Source organism: Megalopta genalis, chromosome 9, assembly GCF_051020955.1.
Source record: "Megalopta genalis isolate 19385.01 chromosome 9, iyMegGena1_principal, whole genome shotgun sequence".
Classification (NCBI taxonomy): Eukaryota; Metazoa; Arthropoda; class Insecta; order Hymenoptera; family Halictidae; genus Megalopta; species Megalopta genalis.
In genome coordinates, this window is record NC_135021.1 from 19754993 (window position 1) to 19771189 (window position 16197).

A 16197-nucleotide genomic window follows, 5' to 3' on the forward strand; every position below is an offset into this window, starting at 1 on the left:
CTTCGAGCGTGATAAAAACCGACCTCGCCATCGCCATTGTTATCGCTGATGTTCTCCTAACTTTTCTATCGGACAAGATCCTTTCAGGTTTGTCACTTGGAACGACGCTCGAGGAAATTTCCCAGCATCGGTACGATGCCACCGGACGTAATTCGATGACGAGCTAATGTAGAAAATGTGATAGTCGAAGCGTGCTACTCCGGCGAACGAACGCTGCGTGATCGTTAACATTATTTCTACCGATCTTTCTGTATCTATTTTTATCAAATTACTTTTATTATGTTCATAGGAGAAGTTGGACAATCAATTAAGGAAAAGCCTATTTGAATTTAGGAAGCGATTAGAAATTAAGATTTTATACTTGTCTTTTGACCTCTTTGGTAAAAATAGGGTACTACACCACCATAATAGCTTCTTTTAACACATACCCATTCTACTTATCGCCGTTACATCTTTCAACTCAGTTTTCTCGAAAAAGCAACCTTAAATGAAAAAATGTTATTCTTTTTTTACGATGTATTTTTTGCCCTTTTCCGGTTGTACCACCGACCATACTCGATAAAAATAAAATTTCTGTGGAACACAAGGACCTTTTCATTTTCTAAATATTCCGTGCTTTAAAGTGCTTTAATGGAGTAACAAATAAAGCATCGACCAGATCGTCGAGGGCAGTCACGTTACGAGATCGTTTCTACACCTATTACGCTGTTTACGGGAGTATTAAGTCCCCACGTAGTGCTCACTAAACGGTTAGGTCCAAATAAAGCGCACACATCGATAGTCATCGAATGAAGTGCTAGAAGAGCACTTTGTTCGACAAAACTTCGTAGCAGTAAATTACGTTACAGGTCACATGGTTCCAGTACGAATTCGTTAACGGTTTATTTTCCCAAAAATGGTTCCAGTCGTCTAGGTCATAAAAGTGATTACCACCACAAGTGTGACGGTGCGATCGATAAACGGCATAGAAAATTGATCTTAAAAATAGATCGACGCAGCTAAATGATTAAAAATATTTCTTAACTTTTCTTCGTAAGTGCGAATTATTTGAATATCGCATCGAATTGCTCGCTTTATTCACGCTTGAAATTCCCAACAGATTCAAGCTTCGTTCACGTAAGCGAAGCGTTCTCCTGTACACCGATTCGTGTAGGCCGTGGAAATCAACGAACCCACTTCTCATTAACAACGCGTACATAATTCCATAATCACGGCGCGGAAATCAATGTCGAAGAAGCATACATGGTTACACGCATAGCTCGTCGAATTTGATACGCTCCGCGAGCGTCGTCTGCAGGAGGCGGCCTAGCATGCGCGAATAAAACTGCGGCACGCATTGCGCAGCCTGCATCGCATGCATAATTTAATAAAGCTCGTGGCTCGGCCCGACGAAATGTTTATTTGCGCACGCGTGCACGGCCGAGCGTGTCGCGATTTCATTCGTGCCGCGGCGTTCCCGCTCGGCTCGGACTTCAAACGCGCGTGAGATCAAACACGCCTGTGAACGATTTAATCGACCGCCGCTCGCCCCCGTACGCCGTGTCCCATTCCAATCGATCCCCCGGTTTATCGCGCATTCCTTTTTTCAGCCGGCGATAAAAAGAAATTACGAACCGTCGTAATCGGAACAATTGCGTGACGTTCGCGTGCCGCTCGCGTGCCCAACGCCGCGCGCCGCACGCTGGCCAATCTCTGCCGTTCCTTCGACCGACACTTGCTCAATATGCTGGCCGGTAATTGACTTTTCTCGCCCTTCGTAGAACAGCCCGCCATATTCATATACAGGGTGCACCGAATATCTTGGTTCATATCGAGTGGCCGATTTCTCGTTGCAATGCTAAATAAATGAAAATGTTTCGTGTACAGTAGTGGACGACCAATTACTGTGGGACGACCAATTGCTGTGCCTTTGGTTTGTCTTCGGTAATAATTTATATATCGAATATTATATTATATTATATTATATTATATAATATTATATTATATTTATCGAATAAAACAAGTTAGATTTTCGTATAGCTTATCTAATTTATTTTTCTACAAGAGAATGCAATATGTCCCACTCGATAATTATAAAGTTAATTATGCCAATAAACAAAGCAAATGTACAATAACCAGCTCCACCATCCTACGACACAATTTTCAATTAAATAGACTATTTTTTTTAATAGACTACATTCAACTCCCCTTGTTTTTATTGGACTTTGTTTAGAATAATTGCATACTCGAAAGTTTAACTAATAAAAATAAGTCGCACCCACACACTTTAGCTAGTAAAAATGATTAAATATTTGTTACTGTAAAACGTGGTCTTACTTGTTTCCCTTATCCTAAATCCAATATTATGTACACGTACAATTAATGGTACTTCACAGTCGACTTTTTCGAAAACGAAACGCTATCTTTTTGATCGAGAGTGTACACGAAGTTTTCATTCCACATTTTTCACTCATTTTTATTTTACATTACGAAGACTTGCTCCTCGGTGTCTTGTATCGCGATTTCTGGTACACCATGTATGCAAGGAGATTTCAAGCGGGCGTTCTTCATTTCGTTTTTCGTAATCTTCTCTCGGCGTTATCGACGCGGGTTTTAACAGTTACAATAAGATAAGACTTGCGGAACAGCAGATTCGTGGGGTTTGGAGCAGGCATAACCACCGTGGCGTGCTGCTCGGTATATCGAGTTTTGCCAGGATATGAAACCGTCCAGCGCGGTTTTATTGCCGGTCAATTAAAAATGAATCAGTGTGGGACGAGACATGTACGCGATAAAAGTGTCAGATGTCATCGTTTTTGCAGCGTGATGAAAAATCGTTGCAGAGATAACTTGTGTCTGTAAAGTCAAGAAAAGAAGAAAAACATCGAATTTCTTGGTTTCTTTTCATCTTCTTTCTTGAGTGTAACATCGCTGTACCAATCTTCCATCGCGTACGCGACGATGTTATGCTTCAAAACGAATACAAAATCATTTATCTGTCGTAAAAAACTTCTACATACATACTTCGGCAGTACGTTGAAGGCTCCGATAAAAAAGTTAAAAAACTAGTGCTTTTTTTACATTTTTCGTAATTCCAAATAATAGCAAAATTAAGAAACAGCATTTCAGTCTCTATCGTCTAAAAAAAAATCAAGTCGCTTAGTCCAATTTGAACAAAGTTATTGCGTTTTAAATGGCGTTCGAACGCTTTCGAAATCACAATAACGTTTACGTGAACGCGACCGTAATCAGACCAGAGCGGTATCAGCGCGTTAGAAGGGTTAAGAGTACCGGCGACCTTTTCCGCCGGTTAGGAGGATTTAGCGGCGGGTAGAAAACAGTGTAAACTCGAGATTCCAGCGACAATGACCCGGCCCCCGGTGCTGTGCATTAAATTAAATCTTTCGGATTTGCTTCGGTTCCAGGCAACAGACGGCTTACGTGTGGAGCAGCGTATGCCTCGGGGCGCTGTCGATGTTAGCCAAGGAAACCGGCATTACTGTTTTGCCTCTAAACCTTCTTTACGACCTCTGTCGCTCCTGGCATTCAATCAAGAGGTAAGCGTTTAAGCGCGCGGTCGTAGAACAGTTTGGAAACGCGACACGTACCTTTCGGCAATAAATTCCGAAATAAGAAGTAACAGTTCCTTAGCGAGAGTCGTACCCTCGCAGAAATTTACGCGACGTCATCCTCGCCGTCGTTCTTACCTTTTTACAAGGGAACGTATTCGAGTCACACGCGCGCGTGCCGATTTTGATGGAACTCGCGTGGAAGATATCTCTTAGACCTTGTAATTTTTATGTAAAAAATACTATTTTGTTGTAATGTCTCGGATAATAGAGGGCCTGTGTCGGTGAATTATTTTTCAAGTCATTCGTTTTCGAATACAAAAATTAATAGAGCAATAATATTTGAGAAGAGATCGTTCGTTTTGATAATATATTGCAAGTTCGAACGTACTTTTGGCAGTATATTTCTTACCAACTTGTTAATGTATTTTTATGCAAACTTGCGTGTGCAAGCTAGGCCGCTTTCTTTACAAATAACTTATCAGCATGCCCAAAGTACTCGGCTAAATTTCATCGTTTCGAATCCCATCGAGATTGACACATTTTCATTTTTCGACATCAATTATGGAAGCCGTGTAACACGCCGCCCGTTCATGTTCCAGATCTATTTTCGAAGCCAGATGGAACGACGACTCCAGACACTTTTCCCGGCGTGCCGCGGCTCTATTAGTCTCGGTAAGTGTGACAGTAACTCGATTGCAATTCAATTAACAAACGTTAAGTCCCGGTCGATTCTAACGAAAACAGCAGAGAAGCGTGATATTAATATCGCGATCCAGGTAAGAAAGAACGTAAAGAAAGAGAAAGAGAGAGAGGCGAAATAAGGGGATTCAATTTAAAATCCGTGGATCGCATTACTAAGAAAAACGTCCAGGCTATTATATCGTATTAAAAATAGCATCGGTTTTCCGCGCCAGTCCTCGCGCGCAACTGGGCGATCATTAATGCTTCGCGAAGACCATTATACCCCGTAAACAATGCGTGAAATGAAAGCTGCGGGGGCAATGTTTCCGCCTCGATCGGCCATAGCGAAGAAAGTTTCGCGAGTTTTCAACCGCGTCGAGCGAGATCCGCGTTTATTCCGACAGTTTTGCTGCTTGGTAACCGGCCGTGTAAACGACCGACGTTATAATACCTGCTGCTGCGAAACGACCGAACGTACATCAACCTGAAAATGTTTCGCAACGTCGTCTTCGTCGCCGCCGTCTTCGTTGCCTTCGCCGCCGCCGCCGCCGCCGCCGCCGCCGCCGCCGTTCTCGTCGTCGTCGTCGTTGTTGGCCGAATTGGCGGTATCGATTGGCGGGACGCAATTTCAGTTTTATTATCGTCTCGTCGAGCCGGCGGGGCCCGGAATTTCCTGGACAGTGTCTCGAGTGTGAAGGCGATCGAATCTAAACGGGAATAATTGGATAAATGGATCTGTCGACTTTTCCCGGCTATTTCATTCGTCTCTAGCTCGCAGAAGTGTAGACACTGCCGATAATACAATAACGGCACAGCAGCTATTGGGCCACGTCGGTTCCGTTCCGAGTACGGAACTTTCGAGCACGACTGGATCCTCGTCGTGCTTCGCGCCTGCTTTACGTTCGACGGAGGTCGGACTCGAAATTTTTGTTGCAGCGAAAATATTTATCATGGAACGAATTTTTCAGGGCATATAAGATCGTCGTCGATTTTTGTTGAATTTAAGAGTGTTATTGTCGAACGTTCGTACTACTGTTCGATAGACCGATGTTTCTAGATGATGTAATGAAATTTAAAATATTAATTTAATACGAATAAGAAATAGTTTGATATTCTTGAAATCCAGCCCATTTGAAATGCTCGAATTCGAATGCCGGTATTCGAATAAACAATTTTTTTTTTACAGCTAATTGTTACATAAGAGTATTTCTGGACAGAATTTGTACATCCACTTTCGTATGATCTATTGTATTATTTGTGCCACTGTTTTTGGATGGGGTCACGATCGAGCGGTGTTCCATAATAGGCACTTTTACCTTATTTCGAATAGAATCGCGCAAATCGAGCTAACAAAGTACGTTATAGTACGTTTGCTTTCTATCCGACTTTATACACCTATCCACGAGGTGTACTAAATTCTTATTAAAACCTAATTGGACTTGTATCGTTACCATAGCACACTATTTTAAATCTCGACCGCAATTTTCATCGTTCGGACCCGTCGGTCGATCGAAGCACGGAAAAATGTGATTTAAATATCCAATATTCAACGTACGGAAGCAGAAGTCGAACCAATCTCGTTACTCTCTTTCCAATTTATTTAGATACGAAGGTATCCCGGATCTCTGTTCTTTTACTATCCATCATCCGGATGCGATACATACTTGCTCAGAAGTCCGTAGCGTAGTCAGGAGCAACAGCATAAACCACTCGACTCGCGCGTAAAGATCCGGCGAGCGAGCACGAGCAAGAGTTTCCCGGCCGTCAAGAAAATCCATGGCTCCGTCTGAGGGCATTTGCAAACGGCCCCGGATCCGCATCGTTAATTCTTAACGGCCGATATCTTCCGTTTTTACCGTCCGGGCGTAGGCCAGCAGCCGATGTTTACAGCAACCGTTGCCCTAAGCAAAGTTTAACGATTGTTAACGCGGATAGAACTGTCCCGGGGAAGGTCTTCTTTTACGAGAACGCGGAAAATAAACTGCGTTTCGCTGAATTGTTAGGCGACCGCATAGACCGGCCCGCCCATTCTCGAAGCATCGCGTTGCAATGCCAGTCGTAGCTTTAAGAGGCCGAAGATGAAATACGAGCGCGAAACTTTTCGGAAAAGTTAACAACGGGACGGCCCGCGACCATCCGCGCGAGCATTCGTCGAGCTGAATTTGTGATTATAGGTTCCTGCCTCGTACATCCGGTTGTCGCTTCCAGCGTCTTCGTAATGGCGCCCGTTTGGCCACGGATACGTATTAAATCAACCAGACGGCATTGCGACCTTTTACGATGTTATTGTTGCGAAGACGCGGCTTCCTGCCGTTTCTTTTATACCAAATCTACGTTCAACATGGCCGATTTCACGTGTTTTACTTGAACCCTTTCGGTGTTTAGCCTCTACTATTGGGAGCTGAAAAGATGAAAATGCAATTCGCGTTCATTTATCGAATTAATTTTATGACGACTGTAGCAAAAGTCGAAAAATGATTACATAGAAAACATGAAACATAGGAAATCAGTTTTATTAGAAACGATATGGTATAATAGTATCGAATAGAAATGATACGAAGGTGTCTTCCAATATCATCGGTGGACACAGTGTTGATAACGAAAAAATAATAGTATAGCTTCGGCTCGTGTCAGACAAACCGGATTCGCGTGCAAAAGTTGAAAGCCCCGATCGACTGCAACGCAAATATCGACGAAAGGACTCCGCGCTCTCCAGAGTTCGGAAATGAATAGTCAATCAATCCTCGTTCGTTCGAAAAATTCCCACGGCACGGATGTTCGGCAAAACATTATCATCCTGCAATGCCACTAATTAACAGCCAAGTGAATTATGCAAGCGATTAATTAATTTTAATTAAGCCAGTGTAACGACTGAATAACGAATCGTCGCGCGCGCCAGTGATAAATAATACGTAACTGTCGTTGGCCGCGCCCGGGCAATCTTTATTATAAATTTATTGATTCGATTAACGAGTGCGCGGCGCGTGATATATGTAGATGGAGAAATACCATCGATTATAAATTAGGCGTGACGGTTACGCTATAATTTTTAACGCAGTCAATTCCCGATCGTCCATCGGCGCTCTCGTATTCCTATCTCGTGCACGGGAAGTTATGGGAGCGTATAAAGTATCGCGGCGCAGTCGGTGGTAACTCGAGGGCGAGCACGGGGCATAGTTTGACCGAACACGATTCCGAGTTATGCTAATTTATGTCAAGAAACGAGGGAGGCGTGCGAGCCACGACCCTCCCGCAGAATCCCCCCACACACTTGACTCCCTTTTCCCGCCCCCTCCTCGTTCTTGTTACCTATTACTACTCACGCGTTTCAAGATATGTCCTTTCCGAGAGGGTTATTTAACGTTTCTTTCCCTCGCGCTGCTGCCACTGAATTTCAAGAACTGGGGCTATTTTCGTTGATACGCGCACTGTCACGCGAAACGACGCTGCGAGAACGTTGTACGGGTATCCGCGGTCGGAAAGGACTCGCCGATCATAAATTTAAATTTAATATACTTAAATCCATTGAAATTATTGTTGCGTAAATCATTTCAATATATCGCGGTATAATATATTGCTTACATTATAATTTCGTATAAATCATGCATCCCATTTGCTAATATTTTCCATGCGAATTGTGTACACCGATGATTATCATTGTGTGTATATTTCCGAAACAAATTTTTCTTCGTACAAGTCTTTCGCTGTGTTTTATAAATGTAGTATGTTTTAATCGATGAAACGTGTAGATTTTTTAAAAAGGACGTTCTTTTATAAAAATTTCTTAATATCAATTTACTAAGTAAATGTGAAATAAATAATAAATAAAGTGTGATAATGTGAAATCGATTCTAAATAATTAAGATTGTCTTATTGTAGACTTGCTTTAAATGTCAATCAGTGCATGCGAGTTAACACGTTAATTGCTACACTAGTCTCCATTTAAAATACACTAAATCGGAAGAACTTGTTTAGCAATACAATCGTCGATAATACAAGATTTATTATAACAATGGAAAATAATAAAATTTGGCATACCGAATAGTTTGCGGTAAAACTTAATTTTCAAGTTACCACCGTTGACGCGGTATCGTACCCGATATATGCCATTCAAAGCATTAGGGTAATTGGTTCTACGTGCATTGTGCGGAAGGTATCGAAAGTTCATTCGATTCAGCGATTACATTTGCAGATGTAGGTATGTAAGTACATACAGGATGGCAGTGGGCAAGCGGTATTTGCACCCGGATGGAGGCGAAGGCACGTTATGGTTGTTTGGAACCTAACAGACGTAATCGATAAGCTAATGCATTACGGGTACACACTGTTGACTGATTCTACATCAATTTGCTCATTGTTAGTCGATTGGTGTACCGCTTAAATCTTACCCCAGGGTTTCGAATTATCTTAAGGCCGCCAGCACAATTATAATTTCATATACCGAGTTAACAGACGTTCCGAACTAGTTACGCTAGCCTGGCAGCAATCGAAACGTTTAGGTAACGGATTGCTTGACGGTTTACCGGGCTGAGAACTGGGAAACGTCACTCTGCATTAATGCAACTGCTTCGCGGACGTTCAAGCGTTCGAACGACTAGCACTCTATTTCTGAAAACTCCAACAAATAATCCAACAATGTCAGCTCTAAATAAAATACAACGGTAGTCAGCTGTTCTCAATAATTCGCATTTTACCGATCCCCAAGGATTTCGGAAAACATGAAAGACTTATAAATGATCATCTTGTAATTTCTGTAGAAACTTTGCTTCGACAATAATAATTGAAGTAGCTACAGCGCTGGTAAAAAGCGTTCTGGTTGCTTTTCAATCTCGATCAATCTTTCCATCCTTGAAAACACGAACAACGTAATTTAATGGATTTCCTTCGAACAATCGATCACGAACTCTTAGAAAAGAAATCTTATAAATTCACGGAAAGTTATTATTCTTATTAAAGAAACAGGATTCAATTTTCTTGGAGGAATTTTCTAGTTTATTCTCATCTTACTAATTACGTTTACGTTGCTTACACATGGTTTCTATAGACTAGAACATTTAAATGAAAGTACACGTTCTCTGTGGTTATACGAAAAAAGGAGTTATTAAAATAACTTTTTGCTGTACTTTTGTAGAGAATAAAAATATCTTTAAATATTTTGAAATGTCTAATCAAAATTTTGTAGAGTTTTCGAAGTAATCAACAGTTTTATTTCCATCACATTTTTTACCATTACGTGACGTTGATTAAAAATGTTACCGTTTAAACATATTTAAGTGCTTCTAATCTCGTATACAAATATACAACCGTCGATTATAATTCATTAGAATTAATAATAATAGAAATATTAAAAGAGAATTCAATAATGACAATGCATCATATTTAACACTGTTACAATGATTCAAGAAAGAAAGAAAGTTTCCATATCCTGCAATCGACGAAGACAGTGTCTATTTTGCATAAATAACCGCAGTAGTCTACCGATCATTCTGCCTAAAAATCATCCTTGTACCCGCTACACTTAAAAAACAGATCAAATCCAGAATTCCAAAAATTCTACTCTGCCCCAAAATTCTTGTATACCGAAGGCGGAAGAATCGCCAACAGGTTATCGCAACGTAAAATTCTAGTTTTGAACAGTGTTATATACTACATGGTGCTGGAATTTTTCCTATTTAATCCGTTCCAGCAGAATTTTATCTTAAGCAGTTCCCTGCATAGTGCCATAAATAACGGAGATACATAAAAGAATAGTGTACGCCCGCGTCGTACAGCGAAACGAGATACACACTAGGAAAATCCGGCACCTGGCGCTAAATTAGAACGCACATCCAGCCAGCTGATCCGCTGCACGAAACTACGCAACGCGGATCTGCTGCGCGAGGGAAAAGGATATTTTTGCAAGCCCGCGGTTATGGCGTCGGACGGGGGTTGCGAGGGAAGACTAACAAGAGGGAATTCCGGGCTTATAGGTATGCGGTTCGCCGATCCCGTGACGTTTCGCGCGCGTAGGATATTTACCGAAATTGAATTTCCGTCGGGTACCCCGTGTGCTACGCGGGTCACCCTGGACCAGCCCCGTGGCGACATAATACAATATTCAGGGGGTGAGTCCCAACCTACCCCCTCCCCCCTCCCGATACGTTCCCAACATCGAAACGACGGGACGACAGGCAGCGTTCGATGTACATAGACACGAGACGTAACGCGGATACCATGTATAACGTGTGAATCGTGTGTAGCGTGTATACAACGGGCAGGTCACCGTGTTCCCGATGTCTGGCTCGATTGCAGAAGATATGAATATGATTGGCAGATATTGTTCGGTCCTCGTGCTCCTCGCGAAACAACTTCGTCTGTCCGTTGGCTAGCAAAAACGCCCCCAACATAGTATTCTCTCCATAACTGACGCAACTTCGGGTCTGCCGTGTTCCAGTTACGGTAGAGGTATGGTGAAAGCATCTAACGTGGAACATTTTTACGTTATCATCGATTTTATTACGACTTGAAAGCGTTGTTGTTCAATATTTATACTACTCTTCGATAGATTCATGTTTCTAGATAACATAATGAACTTTCAAATATTTATTTAATATGAAAAGAAGTATATAATACCATTAAAACAGTGCCATGTCCTTGTGTTCTATATTCAAAGTAGGATTTATCAAAATTTTGATAATTGTTCATTTTATAGGCCTGCCAAATAACCTTTTTTCATTGTATAATAACTATTGATTATTGCTGTAAACATTTATTCAAATAAAATTGTTTCGCGTTGTATATTATTTCAAGAAAAATAATGAAGTTATTCATTATAACAGTACGAAATGAATTATTTCAGCAGTTATGTCTTATTTTCATTTGAAATAAAAATTGCCCAGGTCCGAGGAGAGAATAGCGATTGAAAAAGAAAGAGAGAGACAGAGCTCGAGGCGTTCGGCAAATATTAACATTTTTAAAATAATACGCTGAATATGAATTTTATACGCTTCTTCCAAATGGAAATAGAATTCCTCTCTTCTATTATCAAATTATATAAATATCGAAGTGGAGGTTCGCATTTAATAAATATAAATTTTCTTTCTCGTCTAGATATTTATCAACGACAAGAAAGTGGTAACCAAAGAAATTATGAAAGAAATCCTAGTGCAAAGAATTAAAGGGCTGACGAGAGAGAGTTCAGCCTTTTATATTTCGAAAAACAAAATTCCTTACTTTTGGTTTTTCAAGCATCAAACTTATACCATCGTATTCGTCACGTTTTTCTAATTAAAATAACACCAAACATGATTATAACGATTACTTGTATTATGTAATAAGTTGAAGTCTGAATCTTTAGTCGATTAATACACGAGTAATTATGAAAGTAATTATATGATGGTATACAAAAAAATTTGACTCTTGCAGGACTCAAAAATAAGAAAGTTTAATCTTTGATTTAAAAATCTGACCTTCGTCTTTTCCGAAACGTCCATATTACATAACGAAAAACTACGATCTTAATTATATCGTAATTGGTGTCGTTTTAATTGACAAGACGAGACGAATGCGGTGGTGACACTTTCATAAAAAGTAATAAATAATATATAATATATGCACTTATATAAGCACTTCTATTCGGTCAAGGAGCGGGTTTAACACTGAACTTAAAATTCGTCCAGTTATGGTAGACATGTTTTTTCCCAGTTGCGGAAAGAACACTGTGCAAAGGATTACGGGCGGGATTTTACGAATGAAAATATATAATAAAGGACAATGAAATTATCGAAGTCAATATAGCCCATTTTTACGAACGAGCCGAGCTCGCTGAAATCATACAATAAGGTAACAAATATTTACCGTACACATCGTTTCGCCCAATTTATAACTCCCCTCTGTTCTATAATAATTGTTTCAAGCGTCGGGGCTCGCTGCGAAATGATTTCATCGAGTACCAAATCCTTTTCAGTCTAGCTCCACGGAGCATAAAAATGGTTAAATCAAATCAAATATTTGAATGCTCCATTCGCGAAACGTATTCAATATTTGGCCGCAGAATATTGTTTTCGATCTGCGCGGATTGTTTAAATAGTATTTGCGGAAATCGAGAGTGAAAGATTTCACAGACTTCCAAGGATTAAATTAATCGCATAAACTGTCGTGTCTGTTCAAAAATACGGCACGTGTCGGACATTTAAATGTAACCTAATTGGTTGCCATTTCACGGATCAACAAAATGATTAAAGTTTGTTATTTGACCTCGATGATCGAACAATAGGATTAGCCGCTGGGACCGAATAAAAATTGTTTTATGACTCGTTTCAAATTGACTCCGTATCAATTAATGGTAACTTGACGTCAGTGTATCAATGCAGAGTCAATTTGACGTCAATTCAGCATTATTGATACAGAGTTACTATAAAGTTAAGCAAAATTTATGCGATTCTGTGTATTCTAAAATGAAAGGATTTTAATTTAAAAAAATAAAACTCTGTGCCGACCGCACCGATCCTGACTTCGTAGGGTCAGCGCTAATGAAAAAACAATTTCAAAACGACCTACTATACTACAGAAGATCTTGTCTTCAGAAATTCTGAATCGCCAAAAATAGTTTCACTAAAAAATTAACGACCCCACAGATGTGACCTCTCCTTGTTGGTTATAAATCAATGTCACCCATACAAGGCCATGTGCGACATACATTTGTCTTGACAACGATTACTCGCGTCCGCAACGATCGTTCGAGAAAGTACCATACATACAACAGGGCGAGGTAAATTGCCGTGCAAACACGCGGCCGAGACAATTGTCGTTTGTCTGCCATATTAAAGGATTTCTTTTATTTACAGTTCGGTGTGCTGTTGGTCGTGCGACTCGCCCTCCTTCATGGCGCTTTGCCGAAGTTCTCGCCGCAGGATAATCCGGCAGCTTTTCATCCCTGTTTCCACGTCAGGTGAGCATCCACATAAGTCCGTTATGTCGCGCGAGTTGTAACAAGGTTTACAATTACAACCAGTTCCAAAACTCATGGCGATCGCATTCTGCCGCACGCCTACGAAACGGTCGCGCGCCGGATAAATGCGATATCAAAGAGCCGCATCAAGGAAATGTAAGACGATGCGCAGCTCTAATTCTACGGATTTCGGGATTATACCTTTACGTTCTGTACCTTTGATACGATTACACGGCTGTTGCATTATAATTTCTTTGAATTACCGAGCAAACGAGTCCGTGATCGTACCTGAAATCCGAGCTGAACACAGGTAGCCTCCAAAGAGGCTCCCGTCGCACAATTACGTGCAAATAGTTCAGATGCTCGTACGATTCCGGAGAAAATTTCAGCTTTTAGAGATTTTAAGGGTAACGTTGTTCTTTTTTTAAATATATGAAATTGTGTCACGACTAATTCAACACCGAAACAGGACATATTAAAGAAAAGCAAACTCTGAACTTTCTCGTACGATATCTTCAATCGGCTTGCAATATTTTGTAAGGAATAATCTTCTTTTTGAAGTGTGATAATAGCGCTTCCAGCTTCAATCGTTTTTGCCATTTTGTCATTTTTTAATATTCGAGCTCAATTTTAAGTGGATCCTCGGTTGGAATGCCTTCGTAGACGAGGATGATAATAATGTATGGCAAATGTGATTTTTATACCTTTTCTCAGCATCAGCGTCAACCAATCGGCGTCTAATATCGTAGTATCGAACTCTTATTGGATAAACTAAAGAATCAGGCAGCCCTAGTTAATGGAAAAATAGAAGAGTTATTAGCGAATAAAATAGAAGAGAACATATTGTAATATCGTTTTTGTTGGAGAAATACTTGTATGCGGTAATTTCTCCTGGAAATGCCAAATTTCAAGTTGCTGTGCATTTCTCTGTGCTAGTTCTACGCCTATACAGGGTGTCCCATAAATATCTCGCAATCCGGAAATGGCGGATTATACTATTTCAAAGATCTATTACGAGATTCTTCCTTCTAATTTTGTAAAAAATGACAGTCTTCTAAGCATTCGAATACTATTTCAGAAAGCAAAAATGATAAATTTTACACAAGAATCGTTAACTCGACGTTTGGCCAGCTTTCGAAGTCAAATACTGTGCGTCGCTCGAATCCGGCATCGATGAAGGGGTCGCCAGATTTGTGGCCGGGTTAAACCGAGCACCTCGCCTTCGAGTTTTCCAGTTGCTTACTCCTGCCCACCTCGCCCATTCCGATGGATGAAACGCGGGAAGAGCGCGGTGCGGTATTGGTCGAGGTTGGCTAGCCGCATCGGAACCATCAAAGAGCCGCCGGTCGTTCTACTTTTCAAAAATTTTCCTCGGCATGCTCGCGAAAGACGGAGGCACACTTATAGGACGACGCTCGTTCGCAACAGGCGGAAAGACCCTCCGTTCGATTTCCGTTTATTTTCTTGCCGGGTTCTTTGGGATGTTCCGCGTCATTCGTCGCCGTGCACGCGTTTACCTTCCTCGGGCTGTTTTGCACGAGGAAAAAGCCGCGGGCGAAGGAAAGATGGCGTGGGACTGGGACGCGAGAGGCGGTCTCTCTCTCTCTCTTTTTCTTTGCCCCCGTGGTGCCTCGAATGCTCAACGAAAAATTCCGAAATATACGACTCGATTTTACGGACCGACGGACGTGTCCGGTAAATCCGATTCCGCTATCTCCCCGAAGACCGACGCTATCGACTGGACCCCGGGTAGCTATCCCGCGGCGAGAAAGGAATATGTCCCGATGGTTTACGCGACCGGGGAAATAGAACCGGTCTCTCGATGTAACGCTCCATTTCAATATCTCGATATGACGCGACACACTTCCTTTCCGAACGATCCGCGCCGTTCGTTCGCGTTCCGTAACATCCGCGCCGCTTCCGACTAGTATCGACGGAAGAATTATTGTATTATTCGTGGAAGAGAATGTGCTCGGCCCCGCTTTCAATTCCGCTCCCCTGTTTTTGACCGAGTGTTTGTCACGTACTGCAGGAGACTGCTGCCCCCCCGTCCCGTCGTCTGGCAACGAATGACCAACGGAAACCGATACCGTGATCGTGGTCTTGATATGCAGCTTGTCGTTTCTGCTGACTTTTTCGGCGAAACACAGACGCTGCCGGTAACGAATATTACCTACGTCGGTGAACACGGCGCAGGCTTAGAGAGCGACAAGCTGGTCACCGGGCAAAGGAATGCGGGTCCGACAGTGGCGTCGAATAGTTCTAGCACGTTTCTTGTTATTGGCTGAAACGGTCGTATCTGCAAGTCAGATCGCGACACAAAGACTGTGAAAGCTTCGAAGCTATAACCGGACAAGCGAGCGGGAAACTTCTCTCGAACGCATGACATCCCGTTGGTCGAACTATCGTTTCCAACGGACTCTGCACGTGTTCATATTAATAGACAGCGTGGAATTTTCGAAGGAAGCATCTGAATTGTCTGCGACGATATCGGGGATGTCGCGAAATGGTTAGTTAAATGGTTCTGAGACGTAGAACGGCGAACATGTAATAGCAAAAAGCTGCAGTCCGTTGTGCTCTCCGAACTCGGGAATCAAAGTAGAGCCGCTTTACTTAGCAGAAGTATAGCCGGAAAGTGCGGCCGGTAATTTTAGCATATTGAAATATTGTTTCGTTCTTTTGATTCCGTTCCGTTGTATCGGCGTATCGAGGATTTCTTCCGCGAACTCTCCTCCCGCATTCATTCCGTTCGCCTCCCTTTGCCTCGCCCAAAGTTCACCCTCTCCTTCGTTGTCTCGCCCCTTCCCCTAGCCGGTAGCCAGCCGAGCAAACCGGTTCCGGGGTTGGCGCGCCTTTGCCGAGGCTGGAGAAGATATTATACGAAATACTTTCTGCCTGGCTTCGGGAAACCGACCGGGAATATTTTATGAGATGTATAATTTGGCCGGATGTTCCGTCGTTCCGCGAAATTTACGATCTCTTGAACCAGCGCCGGACCAGCCTTTGAGGAGGCTCGCGTGTCTGTACTGCCCGCTA

General features: G+C 42.0%; 1 protein-coding gene across 2 annotated transcripts in view; it reads left to right on the forward strand.

Annotated features, from left to right (window-relative positions):
• The window catches only part of LOC117224539 (protein O-mannosyl-transferase TMTC1), a 285088-nt gene that overhangs the window by 167809 nt on the left and 101082 nt on the right, over window positions 1-16197 (forward strand). For both annotated transcript variants that reach the window (XR_013034148.1, XM_076524657.1), the window contains exons 4-6: window positions 3405-3536; window positions 4151-4223; window positions 13058-13161. Coding sequence is in view for 1 of the 2 variants with exons in the window: in XM_076524657.1 (XP_076380772.1) it covers window positions 3405-3536; window positions 4151-4223; window positions 13058-13161 (309 nt within the window). In the remaining variant the exon portion in view is untranslated. The remainder of the gene's footprint in view (window positions 1-3404; window positions 3537-4150; window positions 4224-13057; window positions 13162-16197) is intronic.